Source organism: Geotrypetes seraphini, chromosome 5, assembly GCF_902459505.1.
Source record: "Geotrypetes seraphini chromosome 5, aGeoSer1.1, whole genome shotgun sequence".
Taxonomy (NCBI): Eukaryota; Metazoa; Chordata; class Amphibia; order Gymnophiona; family Dermophiidae; genus Geotrypetes; species Geotrypetes seraphini.
Window position 1 is genome coordinate 41,601,997 of NC_047088.1, and position 18,369 is coordinate 41,620,365.

The following is an 18,369-nucleotide window of genomic DNA, read 5'->3' on the forward strand; positions in this document are numbered from 1 at the left end:
CTCCTTTTACAAAGCCATGCTAATATTTCCAGCACAGCAAATACAACAAAGCTCATTCAATTCCCTGAGCCCTCACTCTGAAACTGCTTCCTGTTCACAGGACCAGGAAGTGATGTCGGAGGGAAGGCTTGAGCTGGTGCTGCTCACTGCTAGTGAAGCAAAGAAGGATTTAAGAAGTACTTTGGCCATCACAATCATTTTGCAACACTGGAAGGATGCTTCAAGGGTGGAATATATAACCTGGTGGAATACTGTTTGTCTAACTGCCAAATATGAACGTGTTGTTGCAGAAAGATTAAATGGGTTAAATAAATTTAATGAAATATGGGAGCCATTAAAATCTTACAGTCACGTGCCTGTTAAACCATGATGATTCAGCTGAACAAGGTGTACATTCATACTGTCCTATGATAGCATTATTGATTAATTGTTAATTGTCATTATATCACTATATTGTTTTGCTTTTTTTTTTTCTTCTCTACCTTTTCTCATACATTTAACTCATGTTATCTTATACTGTTGTATTCATTTATGTATGATCTATTTAAATGTCAGTAAAAATTATTGAACTAAAAAAAAAAGAAGTACTGAGGTGAGGGGAGTGCAGTTAAGTGCCCCCCCCTATCGCCGGGGGGGGGGGGGGGGGATTTGCCGGGTGCCATTTTCCCTTACTTTGCCACTGACCATAGTCCATCAGCCAAGATACAGACTTTTTTAAGAGGACAGACCAAGCAACTGCAGGCAAAATACAGTTAAAATTGGAAATATTCGTTGTCTTCTCCCATCTCCACAGTGGAGTGAAATAAAAAACAGAGGCAATACAGCAAGGCAGTAAAAGGAAATCATACATTTATTCCATCATCTAAAAGGATACTGCAGATAATGGTGTAAGTAAGGTGGGGGGTAGACTGCCCCAGGCGTCGTCTTGGAGGGGACGCTGGCATCTCTTCGCCTCTCCACCCCCTGGACCTCTTTGGCCCTTCGCTGGCCATAAGCAGCTTCTCCAACCTGTTGCTTGCTCCAGCCTTTTCTCTTCCTCTGAAGTCACTTCCTGGTCACTCCGATGCCGGCGCAAGCAGCAGGTTGGAGGCACTTCTTGTGGCTGGTGAAGAGTTACAGGTATGAGGGAAGAGAAGATGCATGCAAGGCAGGGAGGGGGCAGGGAAGGAGCAGGGGGGTTCCACCGCCCCAGGGCCTCCCACCCTTTCTATGTCACTGACTGCAGATACACAACATATCTCACTTAAGTGAACATAAAGGCATATCTGATAGGGTTACCATATGGCTCTAGAAAAAGGAGGAAGGATTGAGACATCCGGGTTTTGCTTCCATTGTTTTCAAGAGAAGTAAAGCCCAGATGTCTCAATCTGTCCTCCTGAGGTCTCTGATCTCTGTATTTCCTCTGAATATCTACTTATTGTATTTCGCTGAATGTCCAGCACTCTTGATTGTAAACCGCCTAGAAGTCGCAAGATTGTGGCGGTATAGAAGAATAAAGTTATTATTATTATTATTTTTTTTTCTGGAGCCATATGGTAACCTTAATATTTGGGAGGCTTCTAAACTTTTGTGCCTTTGAATTCTGTTTCCCAGCAATAAATATTACTCTCCATGTTTATAATGACAGCAAAGTAGGTTTTGTGCTTATGTGTGTGTGGTTTCTGCTTATTTATCAATCATGAACACTGCTATGTTCAATTCTCATTTTCTAGATTTTTCTTTTTTCTTTGGCTACATAATACGCATGTTCTTTTGCCTTGTTTTTAAATTTCTTATATCATGCAGGGTCATAGATATAAAGATGGGTGAAGGTTATTGATGAGGAATGTTTTCTCCCAGGCAATAATTCCATCAAAGTCTCTGATTCTGACCTAATTTCAGGTCTATGGCACACACATACTAGATAGATTAGATAGATAGATGCTTTGCCAATTAGACTGAGGTCATTCAAGGTCGTTAACGTTATATAACACCAAACAAAATCAATGATCATATCAACTAACAATCATCCTGATTCAAACATATTCCCCTCACCTCACATATCCTCCATCCCAAGTGAAAAGCGCAGCAAAAGTGTCTCTGACACTCACAATTAAGAGAGAATGCTGCTACAATTCTGTGCATCAAGTTTTGCATTCTAACTGTTGTGTCTTTTTGCTCTTTGATACAGGGCTTCGGGGCTTCGAAACTGGCTGAACTCATTGAAAGCATAATAGCCCTGAACAATTTGTTCTGCCTATATTTTATTCACATTTACTGCAAAGATTTAAGCCTGTACACAAAATCTATTGTACACATTTTTCTAATTGCATTGTCTGCACAATTGTGTTTGCAATTTTCTTATATTGTACATTGATCGTAAATGATGATAGACAATGAGCAGCTAAGCCCCGCCTCCAGCCAACATGCAACAGATTTCAGACCATTAAATCAGGAAGAAACCAGAAAATGTTTAAAAAAAAATGCTAAACAAAACCTGGTAAGTATGAATAAAATAGACCACTTAAAAGAACAATGCTTGCTACTGTTTAACTCAGAAAGCTCTAAAAGAAATGGAAATCCTTTAAAATATATGCCTTTTTAAATAACTGAATGCAGTTCTGAATATATTTTAAAGCTCACTTGGGAGCTAATGTACTAAAATATATTACTAATAATGCATAGTTAACATGCATTAAAGCTTACACTAATGCAAGAATCAAACAAGGGTAAAGAGGGCTGTTAACAAGCTAATTAGGTAACAGAAGCATATTTACGCAAAACAGTTCATTATCTACTATGACATGGAAAAATGGCACTTGTTAAAATGCACAAAAGCTAATACAGATCTGTTAGTGCAAGAAAACGGATTACACCTTGATAAGGTGTAATTATTTTGTGATAGGATACACGAAGGGCTCCTTTAACTAATCTGCATTAGCGTTTTTTAGCGCACACAGCATTTTAGCACGCTAAACCTGTGCTACGCGGCTAGAATTAACGTCAGCTCAATGCTGGCGTTAAGGTCTAGCGCGCACGGGGCAATTTAGCGCGTGCTATTCCGTGCGTCAAAGCCCTAACGCGGCTTCGTAAAAGGAGCCCTAAATTACTGCAAAGTGAATTTGCATATCATTAAAACGACCCCTTAACATGACTTAATGGCTGATGTTAAATGTGCTTTAGCATGACATTTTGGACTGTTATTTTACAAAAAACATGTACAATTTATAAGAAATTGATAAGAGATAACAGGGTCGGCTTCCTTGAGTTTTACATGAAAAAATACACTAGTGCATTACAAATGTCCTTCACTGTGGAATGACTGGGAAAACAGAAAAACACAGAAAATGTGGTTGAGTTCACATCTTTGGTAGGAAACTGTTCTGCTAAAATTCAAGGTGGCACATTGTCGAGCCTTAGCAGAGCGCTTGTTCCCCGGCTACATTTGGCTATATCCCTTTAGAGCAGACATAGCAGAAAAGTGATGTTGATGCGGCAAGAAGGGGTTCTCCTAGGACAAGCAGGATGAGTCAGCCACATATGGTTGTGTGGCTGACTATCCTGCTGTCCACGGAGAACCTACGTTACAGGTAAGTAACTACACTATATAGTCACATTGCTGATAACTATGAGGTTGCTGACATCTAACAGTATTCAAGGCTTCCCAAACCTCTCTTGGGAAGTCAGGTTTCCAGGATATTCACAGTGAATATGCTTGAGCTCGAATTGCATACATTGGAAACCCCACTACATGCCATTCATTGTGGATATCCTGAAAACCTGGCCTGTTTGCAGCCCTTGAGGACTGAACTTGGACAAGCCTGGCCTATGGCTTATTAACTAATTAGAAAGTCCATTGCCATTCAAAGGCCCTCGCCTGCGACACAGCTACAGTATTAAAAATCAGGCCAGAAGGATCATTTCACAGTTAACACAGACAAATTTTACTCTTCCAAAACAAAGTAATAAAAATGTCCATTTAATAAAAGAACAAATCTTTTCGTCTATCCTGTGCATTAAATACATCCTTTGTTCGGTCCTGAGAATGAATACCTGAAAAAAAATTGAAATTCAGAAATGTTAGAACAAATTGGAGGCTTGCTTTGAAAGCAGTGCTAGCTCTTTGTCTGAGGCCCTCAGACATTCAGTTTGAAGCTTATTTGCTGTGAAACAGGAATATTTCAGACTTTATTTTGCTTGTGCTTTGTTTGACTAGACTAGTGGATCAATTGCTGAGGAAGGCATGGAATGCTTAAGTTTTCAAGTTCTATTTGACATTCGATATACTGCTTAAAAAATTGTCTAAGTGGTTCACAGAATTGTAATCATTAAAATCAAGAGGGAAAACATTGACTAATTAGACTACATTGACATACAGGAGACAAAAGGATTAAGGGGAGAAACACAATTTTTGAAAGGAAAGGAGGCCATGAAAGGGTCAGCACACGTGGGAGGGGAGTGCTCTTCCTTCGACTTGCGATCATAGGCATCTTTAAAAAAGGAAAGTTTTTAACTTGGATTGAAAAAATTAGAAGTGTGACCAGGCTCATGCTTCCTTGGGTCACATGCTTTGGGCATGCCCCAAAATTCTACAGTTTTGGAGACACCTGGGACACTAAATTACAAGGCTTTGGGGGAGGCGCTGGCTACCGCAACCGAGAGCATTATTTGGGTATTACAATATAGCCACGCCTAAACCCAAGGGAATGTCAGCCTTCATAACCAGAGTACTCTTGATGGGGAAGAAAGCAATTCTCACTAACTGGCTGTCCCGTGATCCCCCGACTTATGCCCAATGGAGATCATTGTTGATAATCCATGCAATGTTAGAGCGGAGACTGGTGGGAGATTTGGATCATGGACCAGGCCGTAGATTCCGTCAGTCCTGGGACTGTTTCTGGCAGAATCTCACTCCGCATGCCCGTAGCAGACTATTGAATCTTTAAGTTTGACTCGGACTCTCAGTTCGCGCTCTGGCACTGGACTCTTGGGGTGGGGAGGGTTGGGGGGGGGAGTAGTTGCAATGATGTTTACTGGAAGACTCAGCTGATTGTATTTGTTTGTTTACTGTTGAAACAATAAAAAACATTTGAATATAACTTGGATTGAAATTTATCTAGCTGGATCTCTTCCCGGAGATGTGAAGGTAGGGAGTTCCAGGCTGTAGGCAGGGCTGTAGGCAGGATTAATTCGTCGAGGGCCCCTAGGCACACAATTACACTGGGCTCCCTGCCCCGCCCCACCCCACCAAGCGCACAGGCGGAAACAGGAAGCTGCGTCAGAGGGAAGCTTTGGGCAAGCAGCACCGCTTGCACAATTACAGTTCCCGTTGCCTTTCTTACCCGCGTTGCTTGCTTGTGTTACTTTCCGTCGATGGGGAGAGCCGTGTTGCTGATCGGGGTGGGGGCCTGCGTTGCCGATTGTGGGGACGGGCCCATGTTGCCGATCAATGCTGGAGGGGCCCATCGCCGTTTGGAAAAAACAATGCTGATGCCCTCCTTCATCGGGCCCCCCTGACCATTTCAGGCCCTAGGCATGTGCCTACTTGGTCTATTGGTTAATCCTGCCCTGGCTGTAGGTGCTGTAAGTTTGCTATAAAAGGGAGTTTTGATATTGGGTGATAAGTCTAATGTTGAAACTTTGTGTTAGTTAGTTTTTGGGTGTATTATTGCAGTTTTCCAATAATCAGGTAATATCCCGGTCTCTAGGCTTTTTTGAATCATACGGCGTGTTGAATCCCATATTACAACACCTATCACCGGTCACATTCGAGAACTGTTTAGAATCTACTACAATCAAGAATTGTTCCTATAATAAAATTGTATGTGTTCATCCAGATACTATCCCCCTCTTTTACCAAGGCACGCTAGCCGATTTAGCGTGCGCTAAACACTATGGAGCTCATAATCGAAAGAGAAAAATGTCAAAAACCAGCCTAAGTCGGCACTTGTACGAACATTTCTCAAAAATGTCCAAGTGCCGATAATAAAACCAGATTTTGGACATATTTAAAAACAACTTAGGCCTTCATAGTGCCGCTCAACGTCCAAAGCTAAATGGGGCATTTCGGGAGGCGTGTCAAGGGCGGGAGTTGGGCGGGACATGTGCCGGCTTAGACTTAGTCGTATAGCATGTATAACCCAAAGTTTAACAACAAAGCCTAGACGGAATTTGGACGTTGTGACTTAGACCATGTAAAACATGGTCTACGTCACAAAACCCCACCTAAACTCACTAGAAAAGCACTGAAAACACATAATACAGACCCCTACACACTACCCCAGTGATCACCAACCCCCCCTAAATATTTTATTCACAACTTTAAATTTCAGCCTCCAGACCATCATCACCTGGCCGCCTGGCATAGGAAAGTCTAGTCCTCCAGCCCAGAGGCAGCATAAGTCATCTTGGGGGTGGGTTAGGGACCCATAGAGAGGAGGACCCATGCCCATAAGCCCCTGTAATCACTACATTGATACTGAAACATGTGCACTGCCCTATACACTCCCAGAACCCTTTTTTACTGGCATATAAGTGGCTCCTGCAGCCATAAGGGCTATTGGGGTGGTAGATAGGTGGGTCTAGGGGATTCTGGAGGTGGTTTGGGGGCTCACCTATAAGGAAGCTGTAGTGAGGAGAACCCATGGCACCCTTTTTGTGAAGTTCACAGCAGTTCCCTGTAAGGTACCCCACTATTTAGGTGGCATGTCTGGGTGTGCAGTCCATCACTTTGCAGACCCCTCCCACGTCCAACAGGGCTTGTTCTAGGCGTTTTTGACTTGGACGAAAAGTTGGATGGAAATGTGGTATAAAGATAGACGATATAGTGGCTTGGACGATCAGATCGGCAGGACATATAATTAGACGATTTTCGAAAGTAAAAAAAAGTTGGACGTATCTTTCGAAAATGTGTCTTAGGCTCTTTGTAACTTTGGACGACTTGCGAGATGGACATAAATGGACTTAGATGTCCCTTTCGATTATGCCCCTCCACTGCTTCCGTATTGCAGTTAGCGTGCGCTAAATCGGCTAGCGCGCCTTAGGAAAAGGACCCCTATGTTTTTATCCCACTTTATTATGTGACTTTTTACTACTGGTGTGGGTAATTTGCCCCTCCCCTTTTTTTGCTTGTCCTTTAGACAGTTTCAGTAGCAGTTTCGGTGTCAATCAAAACTTAAAAAGCAGTTTTTGTTGGTCTCTACTTAGAACAACCATCTGATGTGATTATGTGGTTCTTGATAAAACCAAAAAAACTCTGTGGAGTGACGATGTTCCTAAATGGACTTTATTTGAAAGTGTCAAAGTTCCAAAGGTACACTGAAATCATCCACATAAAATAATTTCATCCACATAAAAATAAATCATCCACATAAAAGCCTTAAAGGACTTAGTCCACTATGGATACAGGACCCAATACGGTCTGCGTTTCAACAAAAAGTCTTCTTCAGGGATCCTATAAATAATGAGGGGTACATTAAGAATGCATGTAAGTTATGAATAGTAGTGGTGATAAGATGTGAGGCTGCAAAGAGTAGGAAAAATATGTGATAAAGGACACAATGATGTAAATGGCACTAATAAAAATGAGTTGGTGAAAAAAGTGATAAATATCATAAATATGTGAAAACAGAAAATATTTGAGTCTATGCAAAATGTCCATTTAGGAACATTGTCACTCCACAGAGTTTTTTTGGTTTTCTCTGGATTTTCTTCTTTGTGGATATTTTGGGGTCAATTCCTTTTGTTTTTGTTTTTTTATGTGGTTCTTGATAACATAATATAAAACTTTATTTATGAATCACAGATACCTTGTGGTCCTATGCTATTTACAAAAGATAAAACTAGCTCATTAACTGTTGAATTTACAATCAATTAAAACCTCACAATAATCATTTTCTGAATTTACTAAAAAAAATAAGTTTTAATTAATCTTCTAAAATGCATGTAAGACACTGATAGTGAAATTAACAGATCTCCTTATAATTAAATATCAGATACACTATGGAATTTTGGATAATTTGTAACTTTTGGAAATTTATATAGGAACCCGCTATGTATATTACATATATTGCAAAATCTAGGATTCGTAATAAAAGAGATTGCACTGATAGTTGAAACAAATAAGGTTCAAAATAAGAACAAAAGGACCTTAACTTCCATAGCATTACAAATCCTTTTCTAACTATCAAATCTACTTGTGATTTAATTGATAAATTCCAATCTAATTGGACCCCTAAATTTTTTTTATTGTTGGAATAATGATGTCATTAATCCCATTTAGCTGTAACTTTTTAAAAACTGTCTTATTATTAGAAGCCAAGAAAACTCTAGTTTTTTTCTTTATTCAATTATAACTTAAAACTGGTCATCCAATCATGAATCAACAGTCAAATCTTTTTTATCCAGGAAACTTCTAATGGGAAATTTGAGGAAACGGGGAATTATCAATGTAATAAATATAGTGTAAGACTTGATGTCACTTGGACGTGCCAGTGAATACTCTACATGCCTAAAGACCTTGAAAGATTGTCTTTTCCTCCTATCACAAAAACCCAAAATAGAACATAAGACCATAAGCCCATCCTGCCTAGCAGTCCGCTCATGCGGCGGCCCCAAGGTCAAGACCAGTGCTCTAAATGAGTCCAGTCTCACCAATTTAGCATGAATTTGTCCAACTTTGTCTTGAAACCCTGGAGGGTGTTTTCCCCTATAACAGACTCTGGAATAGCGTTCCAGTTTTCTACCACTCTCTGGGTGAAGAAGAATTTCCTTACGTTTGTACGGAATCTATCCCCTTTCAACTTTAGAGAGTGCCCTCTCGTTCTCTCTACCTTGGAGAGGGTGAACAGTCTGGCTTTCTCTACTAAGTCTATTCCCTTCAGTATTTTGAATGTTTCGATCATGTCCCCTCGCAGCCTCCTCTTTTCAAGGGAGAAGAGGCCCAGCTTCTCCAATTTCTCTGTATGGCAACTCCTGCATCCCCTTAACCATTTTAGTCGCTCTTCTCTGGACCCTTTCGAGTAGTACTGTGTCCTTTTACTAAGGTGCGCTAGCGTTTTTAATGCACACAGGATTTTAGTGCACGCTAAACCCATTTGACCGGAGGAACAAAATGGGGCTGACTTATAGTACAGTCCTTCAGATTTGTTCTTTCTCATAATACTTTTCTATTGTTGTCTCAACTTATGCATGTGGAAAAAATTTCAATGATGCTCCATTCAGAATTGTCTTTCAAGTCTCTGATGACATTTCAGAATGCTACTACGATAGTTGTGAGTGAGTACATCACAGAAATAGAAAGTTAATAAAATACATCTAGTCAGCAAGCGAGTTATTTTCTGGTGTATGATTTATTTCTATCTTAACTCTTTTTATCAGTAATAGAATACTTTTGACACCTGTCACGCTTGGTTATAGAAACCCAAGAAGTGCATTAATTTAATATTGAAGTCATGCTGCTCCCAAGGAAAGCCACCTAAATTATTAGGCATCCCTAGGTGCCTTAATCAAGGTTGCCTAGAAACACCTAACTGAATTCCATGCAGAACTTGTTTTCAATTGCTTTAATTGGCATGGAAATTGACCATGCCATTAAAAAACAATAAAAATTTTTTTAAAAGTTATTAATTTGCATGTGGAATACCACACAGTATCTAACTATGCCTAAGTTGATGTGCCTAACAATGCCTAACCACACCTACCTGAAAAGTAGGTGTGGTTAGGGGGGAAGAGAATAGGCATGGTTGACTTAGGCGTCGCTAGGCATCTGTGTTAGGCGCCAGGAAATTAGGCCAAGAAAACCCTAGCCTAATATACTGCCACCTACCACAAGGATGCCTAGGCGCCGCTAAACATGATTCTATAAACGGCATCCAGCGGCTGATTGACAACTGCACTAACTGGCATGACCTAGTTAGGTGCCATTTATAGAATCAGACCCCAACTGTCTAATACAGTGTCCCGAAAACTTTTTCGAGCCGCGGCACACTAAAGGTAGTGGCTGTGGCTCAAGGCACCTGGAAGTGTGCGGGTATCGCCGTGATGACATCACATACATGCGTGACATCCTCATGTCGATGTCTGCGTGTGTGTGAAGGCCCTCCAGGTGGGCCTTGAGATGCCAGTAGGGGGTGCCAGAAGGGAAGAGGGCCGGACAGGATAGGTGCTGGCACCCACGAGAAGCACGTCCTGTAGGTAGTCAGCTGGTGCCGGCGCCTCTCCTCCTACCCAGTGTACCGTGGCATACCTGAAATCTCAGGAGGCACACAGTTTGAGATAGACTGGTCTAATACATTGGTTGATCTCCGCTATTTGTTTTGCTTAGATTCTCCTGTGGAGAGTCGCTTCTTCCTGTTGTTGGGGGGTGGGGGGTTCTGATTCCATTACATACTGCACTTTAATTCTGTAGATAATCCATTTCCCATGATGCAACAGGGCATTAATACAAAGAGGCATGATCTGACCAGGATAAGAGCAAATATTTCCTTACCTGTCTCTGGACTTACACAGTGGCTCATATTTTGTGAGCCAAGAGATGCCGCCATATGGTTAGACCCAAGCTCATGCATCATCATGGATTCCTGAACTGATGCAGGGTACCTCTCCTGTTGCAAAAGATTAAGGAGAGGACCATATTTTCCCTCGGAGCATGGTGACTGAGCCTGATGCACCTCAGGTATGGAATGAGGATGATATACTGGTGTGGAAATATTGGGAGTCCCAAGTGAAGAAAAATGCCACAATTCTGCAGCTGATGCAGGATGAGTCTGAACGACAGTAGCGGGATAATGGCCAGCAGGAGGCATTGTGGACAGATTCAGGCCAGGAGTTACCACACTCATAGCAGCAGTCGCTTGATTATGCTTGATCCAGTGAGGAGAGAAATTAATTTGTTCTGGAGATAGGTGACTTACTGAAATACAAAAATGTACACTCTAATGTATGCTATAATTGCAATGAAGGAAGCTACCGTATTTTGAACACACTCCTTGCACGGCTTGCACACTGTACTTGTCTTAATGAATATTATAGAAGAAGAAAGGTAGATGAGATTTAATTTTTAATTTTTACTTTTGCTTTAGCACATTTTATAATTGAAGGTTTGCAACAAAGCACTAGAAACTCACAAATATTAGCCATGAGTACAATTTATAATGTATGTTAACAGCTTGACGTATTTGTTGTATGCTGACAGGGGGATGCTGGAAGGGAAGATGAGCAGGGAGAAGGAGAGGCGCTGGTGCCTGCTGACTGCCTACAGGAAGTGCCTCTCGCTGCGAAAGGCACTTCCTGTAGGCAGTCAGCGCCGGCGCCTCTCCTCCTTCTCGGCATATTGCGGCACACCCGGAATCGCAGGCGGCACACAGTTTGCGATACACTGCTCTAGAGATTGAAAATACAATTTTGAAGCCAGTGGTGCAGTAAGGGGGGGGAGCGAGGGGGGCAGTCCACCTCAGGCTCCCCTCCTCCTCTCTGCCTCTTCCCATTCCTCCCTCTTCCCTTCCCCAATGCCTCTAGTTGTTCCCTGCCGAGAGCAACAACTTCAACGCATTCCTCGTGACCGCATCGGCTCTCTCGCCGATGTCATTTCTAGGCGCCGCACATAGGAAGTGATGTCAGAGGAAGAGCCGCCGGGGTCACGCGGAGCACGCTGAAGTTGTTCCTCGCTACAGTGAACAACTTAGAGGTACGGGGGGAAGGGAAGGGGGTGCGTGTGCGGCAGCAGCAATTGGGGAAGAAGCAGGGGGCAGAGATGAGGGTGGGGGAGGGGCACCTCCGCCCCGGGCACCTCTCACCCTCACTATGCCACTGACGGCAATGCAGCTGGAGGACTCCCACTCTGCTTTGAGGGAACAGTGATCATAACTGAGTGCACTTAAATTATGGTCTTCCAACGCAGCTTTGTCCTAGTGTTTATAATGGTTTAAGCACGCTTAAGTGTTGTTATAGAACTGGCGCTAAGTGGTACCTACATCAAAATACCATTAATAGCTACAACCTAAAAGTTGTACTTGCTGAAAATAGCTTTAATTTAAAAAAAGATTGAATATTTACTGTACATATAGATATATATGGTGAAAACTTAGGAGTCATCTTGCAATTAATTGATATATTTTTAAAATAATTTCTCATAAAATTTGTTATAATCATATAGCTAATTGTTGTATCACATTTTACTGACATTTCAACACTTGGGGAAAGCTGTACTATTTGCACAGAGTTCTGTTTCCATATTGTTCTTTTTGTTACAGTTAAGGATCATGTAAGTCCCCCCCTCAATAGTCTTTGCCTATTGTGTCACCCTGGATAATATTTATACAAGCAAGTAAGGCATCGGCTCAGGGTGCCAAAATGCTGCCTCAGAGGCTCATCTTTCAAGCAGCAGAAGCTTTTTGGAAAGTATTGAAGGTAGAAAGGGAAGGAATGACAGGGAAAGAGCTGGGAATGAGAGGCAGAGGAAGGTAGATCAGGCTGGGGAGGGGATGAGTAGAAATGAGGGACTAGAAAGTGGGGGAGAGACAAGGGGAATAGGAGGGCAAAAGAATCAGGTAGAATGGAAGGACGATAGAGGAGAATAGAAAGTTGGTAAGTAGCTGAAAGGTGAATAGAGGGAGACTAAAGAAAGGGGGGGAGGAGGAATGAAAACTATCTATAGGTAGATTTTATTTTACTGAAAAGGTTATTTCTATAAATCAAAGTACGAGGGTCATTTCATAAATAATGCACACAATTTTTTTAAATTTATGTTTTATTTTTTTTTCCAAGTATTTTTTTACAATCCTTCAATATAGTCTCCCTGCTTTGCAATGACAGAGTCCCAACATCCGGGAAGCTTCATTATTTCATCCAAGACACCGTTTTTGTTCAGTTGCCGTAATGGCTTGGGTACCGGCGGAAGAAAGCTCTTCCAGAGATGCAAAACGATGTCCACGCATAGGTTGTTTCAACTTTGGAAAAAGGACGAAGTCTAGTGGACTCATGTCTGGACTGTAGAGAGTATGAGGTAATACCTCCCAGCTGTATTCGTGTAGTTTTTCAATGATAAGTGGAGAGCTCCATCTTCCCCACGACCCATAAAATTTTGATGAGCTCAATCAAAAGATGATTTTTGCTTATGATCATGAAGGCATCATCATCACAGACAAAGTTCCATGTGGAAGAAGTGTCACAGCAGTGTATTATTGTGATTTTTTGCAAAAAATGTGCAGGAAAATGCACAAAACCTGACCTCAGTTGCTCTTGGCTGGTCCACTCATTCTTCACGACAATGCTCGCCCGCACATAGGGAATGTTGTCATTGAAAAACTACGCTAATACGGCTGGGAGGTGTTACCTCATGCTCCCTACAGTCCAGACATGAGTCTACCAGACTTTGATCTTTTTCCAAAGTTGAAACAACCTATGCGTGGACATCATTTTGCATCTCCGGAAGAGCTTTTTTCCGCTGGTACCCAAGCCATTCGGCAACTGAACAAAAATGGTGTCTTGGATGGAATAATGAAGCTTCCCAGATGTTGGGATTCGGTCATTGCAAAGCAGGGAGACTATATTGAAGGATTGTAAAGAAATACTTGAAAAAAAAAATAAAACACGTAAATTAAAAAAAAAAAAAAAAAAAAAAAGTGTGCATTATTTATGAAATGACTCTCGTAGGTTACAACTAATATGCATAAATATGTACAAGGCAGAAGAAAAGAAAAGATAAAATAGAAGGACCAATTTTGGTGACAGTTCTACAGTTCTATGAGGGGAGGAAGGAAAGGAGATGGGGAGGGGTGTTCAGAAACAGAAACAGAAAATGAGATATTAGAGCTCAGGCCCAACCCCACTGGAAAAATAAAATTATCAAAGAAGAAAGGTATGAATAAAATGTGTCAGCTCTAGGTCCAGAGACAGGGTAAAGCAATGGCCTTCTGATATGGGATCATTCTTATGTAGGAGCCCTGCCATCTGCATGGTTCATACACCAAGACGAGGGTACAAAAGCTGGCTCAGGATCTCACAACTCCTACAGAGGATCTGAGCAGGCATTAGACCTGGCTTACCGTTCTTCAGGAGAACGCCTTCTTCCTTGCTTTTTGTGCTCAGATCATGGGGGCTCTTCACATTGCGGAGAGCTCTAGAAAAGTGTTCGTCCACCACGCTATTAATGTCCCCTTGAAAGTAAGTGAAAACAACGCATCGAGAACCCCATTCAGTTTTCACAGGCTGTTCTTTGCTTTTGCTTGCACTTGAAGGGCTCTTCCTCAATTCTTCCATCTTCAATTATTTATCAGTATCTGTTAAAAAAAAATTCAATATTTCTTGCTTACAATTTCTAGTACTAATGTTCTTTGTTTCACCTTCCATTGCCTACTGAGGGCTAGATTTACTAACCTGAATTAATGCACCTTAATGCAATAGCATGAGTTATTAGTAAATAGGCTCCATTGACAGTAATGGGGCTTATGTTAAAGAATGGGAGCTAAATTGCCTTAATTTGCTTTAATGAGCAATAAAGCACATTAAAATGTTTAGGTATGTTAATGCATCTAGCTCTGGATTATTGTAATGCTATTTACTTGGGATCCTATTAAAAAAACCATCAGCTATTTGCCAATTCCCTCTCTCCCTGTAAGATACAATGTTAATGAATATATGGGTTTTAACTTTTTACACTTTTATTGCTGAATGTTTAATTGATAAGATGTTTGTTCATTGTTTGCCACAAACAGACTCTCAAAATATTTGCAGCACAGTAATCACACGCACCACGTGAATGCTAAGGAGTAATCCACAAATAGTCTCCCAAGAACCTGAGAAGCCACCATGTTTTTTGACTCGGAACTTCACTAAGAGATTGGTTACCTGTACGTCCTGAGGCAGCTTTTTTGAAGCGAAACGCTGGCCATCGTCAACGGGTGGTAGATCTCTTCCAGACACAATCAGTATTGCTCTAATGAAGCATTAGCTGCTTAATCATTTCTGTAGTCTCTCAATGCAGCTAGGGATTCCATTGCATTGCACAAGGCTTTTATATAGTGAAACATTATAGAGGAGGTTTTTTATGCCAGTGATTACATTAACCCCCTTAAAGCTTCCTATTTATCTACAATTTTAATATATTGTTGGGTTGGAGGAGGGGATATGAGGCTTTTTCCTACCTCGTGATAAATTTCAGAATATTAAGCCGGTTGGTTAGTGCTTGCCAACCCTATTTTGTTTCTATTCAGGTTCTTGGGAGACTAAGAACATAAGAAGTTGCCTCCGCTGAGGCAGACCAGAGGTCCATCTTGCCCAGCGGTCCGCTCCCGCGGCGGCCCATCAGGCCTAATTGCCTGAACAGTGTCCCTGACTAATTTTGTAACTGCCTCTAATCCTCTAATCTTATCCCTATAACCTACCTCTACTCCTATCTGTACCCCTCAATCCCTTTGTCTTCCAGGTACCTATCCAAACCTTCTTTGAAGCCCTGTAGCGTGCTCCTGCTTATTACATCCTCCGGTAGCGCGTTCCATGTATCCACCACCCTCTGGGTGAAAAAGAACTTCCTGGCGTTTGTTCTAAACCTTCCCCCTTTCAATTTCTCTGAGTGCCCCCTTGTACTTGTGGTTCCCCATAATTTGAAAAATCTGTCCCTGTCAACTCTTTCTATGCCCTTCATGATCTTGAAGGTTTCTATCATGTCTCCTCTAAGTCTCCGCTTTTCCAGGGAGAAAAGCCCCAGCTTTTTCAGTCTGTCAGTATATGAGAGGTCCTCCATACCCTTTATTAGCTTAGTTGCTCTTCTCTGGACTCTCTCAAGTGCCACCATGTCCTTCTTGAGGTACGGTGACCAGTACTGGACACAGTACTCCAGGTGCGGGCGCACCATTGCACGATACAGTGGCAGGATGACTTCCTTCGTCCTGGTCGTGATACCCTTCTTAATAATGCCCAACATTTTGTTTGCCTTCCTTGAGGCTGTGGCGCACTGCGCCGACGCCTTCAATGATGTGTCTACCATCACTCCCAGGTCTCTTTCAAGGTTACTCACCCCTAGCGGTGATCCCCCCATTTTGTAAGTGAACATCGGGTTCTTTTTCCCTACATGCATGACCTTGCATTTCCCTATGTTGAAGCTCATTTGCCACTTTTTGGCCCACTCTTCCAGCGCTGTCAGATCTTTTTGGAGATTTTTGCAGTCCTCCGTGTTTTCAACCCTGCTTTATAGTTTGGTGTCATCCGCAAACTTAATAACTTCACATTTTATTCTTGCCTCCAGGTCGTTAATAAATATATTGAACAGGAGCGATCCCAGCACCGACACCTGCGGAACTCCGCTCATGACCCATTGCCAGTCTGAGTTTGTGGATTACTCCTTAGCATTCACATGGTGTGTGTGTTTACTGTGCTGCAAATATTTTGAGAGTGCAGTTGTTTGTGATTTTCTAATTTTGTCTCATATAGGCTTGTGTGTGTTAGGCTGTTCATTGTCCACATCTATGCGACCAAAGGGCGATCAATATATTATGTATGTAACCAACATGTTAACCACATAGTTTTATGTGGTATATAAATTTTTAAATAAATAAAACACAGTGATTAATTTTTGGTTTGACAAAATCTGAACATATCACCCTATATTATAAAAAAAATTACATTGATTACCAGTTGAAGCCAGGATTATATTCAAATTTGCGTGTCTGTTAAAAGATGTTGTTAGGTTTTGCATCTATTTACCTTTCAAAACATTTTGTATTGTCTACTAATTTACAATACATATGTGGAGCTTCTTTGTTCTCATGTCCTACGTTGAAAGAATGTGTTTATAAAAGATTCCTGGACAAAATTTTATCTTATCAGGCTGTCATTTGGGCTAAAACCATAACGTGAATTGTTGCTTAACTCTTCTACATATCAAACATTTAGAACAGGGGTGTCCAACCTTTTGGCTTCACTGGGCCGCATTGGCCGAAAAAAATGTTTCTGGGGCCGCACAAACGTTGCAGCAAGACAGAGGAGGGAGCCGGCACGACGGTAAACACCTGGGAGCAGCAGAGGAAAACACTGCATCGCCCTCGACCAGGGCTGCACAAAATACTTCACTGGGCCGCATGCAGCCCTTGGGCCGCAGGTTGGACACCCCTGATTTAGAAGATCTTTGAAAGCTTACCTATATGATAAATTTGTTTAAATTATCTTAGTGAGGGGGGGCGCTAGCGAGCACAGCTTGTGATGGACACGTGGTAAACGGGCTCCCGCACCACCTTAAAATAAATCGAGAAAAACATCGAACTTCCGTGAATACTTTTCACCTTTAAGAGCTTTTCTCCGCTTCTTACTATGTCTATTACAAAGCCTAACAAGCGCAAGAGCACTGAACCTCCCTCTCCGCAGAAAACAGTAGAAGGTAAATCGGATGAGCCCTCGTCGGTGGCCATCATGGACGAACTCAGGTCAGTCCGCAATCTAATATTAGATACGAAGCAGGATATTTCCGATATGAGAGACGATCTGTCTACTTTGCGCGAAGAGTTTGGTAGTGTTATACAGCGCACTGACACTCTTGAACTGAAAATGCAACCCTCAGAAGATTCGATTAAACTTCTCCAAAGACAAACCTTCCGTATTACTCACCTTGAATTAGCTCTGGAAGACGCTAATAACAAAGCTAAACGGAATAGTTTCCGTCTTCTTGGCTTACCGGAGGGAAGGGAAGCGTGTGACTTAATGGATTTTGTGGTGGCCCTTTTGCCAGAATTGCTCAAAATCCCTAAAGAGACTAATATTGATTTTGATGCGGTGTACAGAATGCTGCAGCACGTGGCTCGCCACAACAAGTTTCCAAGGCCGATCATAGTAACTCTTCTCCGCCAATCTCAGGTTCAACTCCTACTCCAAAAGGCGAAAACCTACTCTCCGATCACCTTCGAGGGTAGCAAGTTGCTTCTCGTACCGGATTTATCCGGAGAATCAGCAAAGAAGAGGTAACAACTGCTCGCCTTTAGGCCCAAACTTACAGCGATTGGCGCCAAACGTGGCATGCTATATCCAGCGCGAATGTGAATTACCTTCAATAACTTGACTAAAGACTACGCCAAACCGGCTGACCTGGTGGACTTTATCAAATCGATTCATCCAACTGCAATTGACAAAATTTGAACTTTACACCGGTTTACTGGGTCTCAGCTTCCATACATTGCGATATATTTAACAGCTAACTATACCTTACTTGTTTTGAGACTTTGCAATTCATGCTCTGTTTTTGCATGATTACTTCGCCTAAGTCGCACATACAGTTCATTAGACACTGATGTTTTTCTCACAGCTTATGGATTTGATTGTGACCCTTTGCCGTTAGTTCCGTTTCAGTTGTTCGCTAACCCATGGAGAATACCTATTGTTGTTTTCCTGATAACATTTTCTTTC

The 18,369-nt window shown here is 41.8% G+C and overlaps 1 protein-coding gene across 1 annotated transcript in view; it reads right to left on the reverse strand.

Annotated features, from left to right (window-relative positions):
* Positions 1 to 1,448: 1,448 nt before the first annotated feature.
* Positions 1,449 to 18,369, reverse strand: part of VGLL1 (vestigial like family member 1) — a 39,217-nt gene continuing 22,296 nt past the window's right edge. The window contains exons 2-4 of the mRNA XM_033943972.1: positions 14,025 to 14,258; positions 10,469 to 10,891; positions 1,449 to 4,032 (exon numbers count right to left, since the gene is read on the reverse strand). Of these exons, the coding sequence (XP_033799863.1) occupies positions 3,959 to 4,032; positions 10,469 to 10,891; positions 14,025 to 14,238 (711 nt within the window). The 5' untranslated portion in view covers positions 14,239 to 14,258 and the 3' untranslated portion in view covers positions 1,449 to 3,958. The remainder of the gene's footprint in view (positions 4,033 to 10,468; positions 10,892 to 14,024; positions 14,259 to 18,369) is intronic.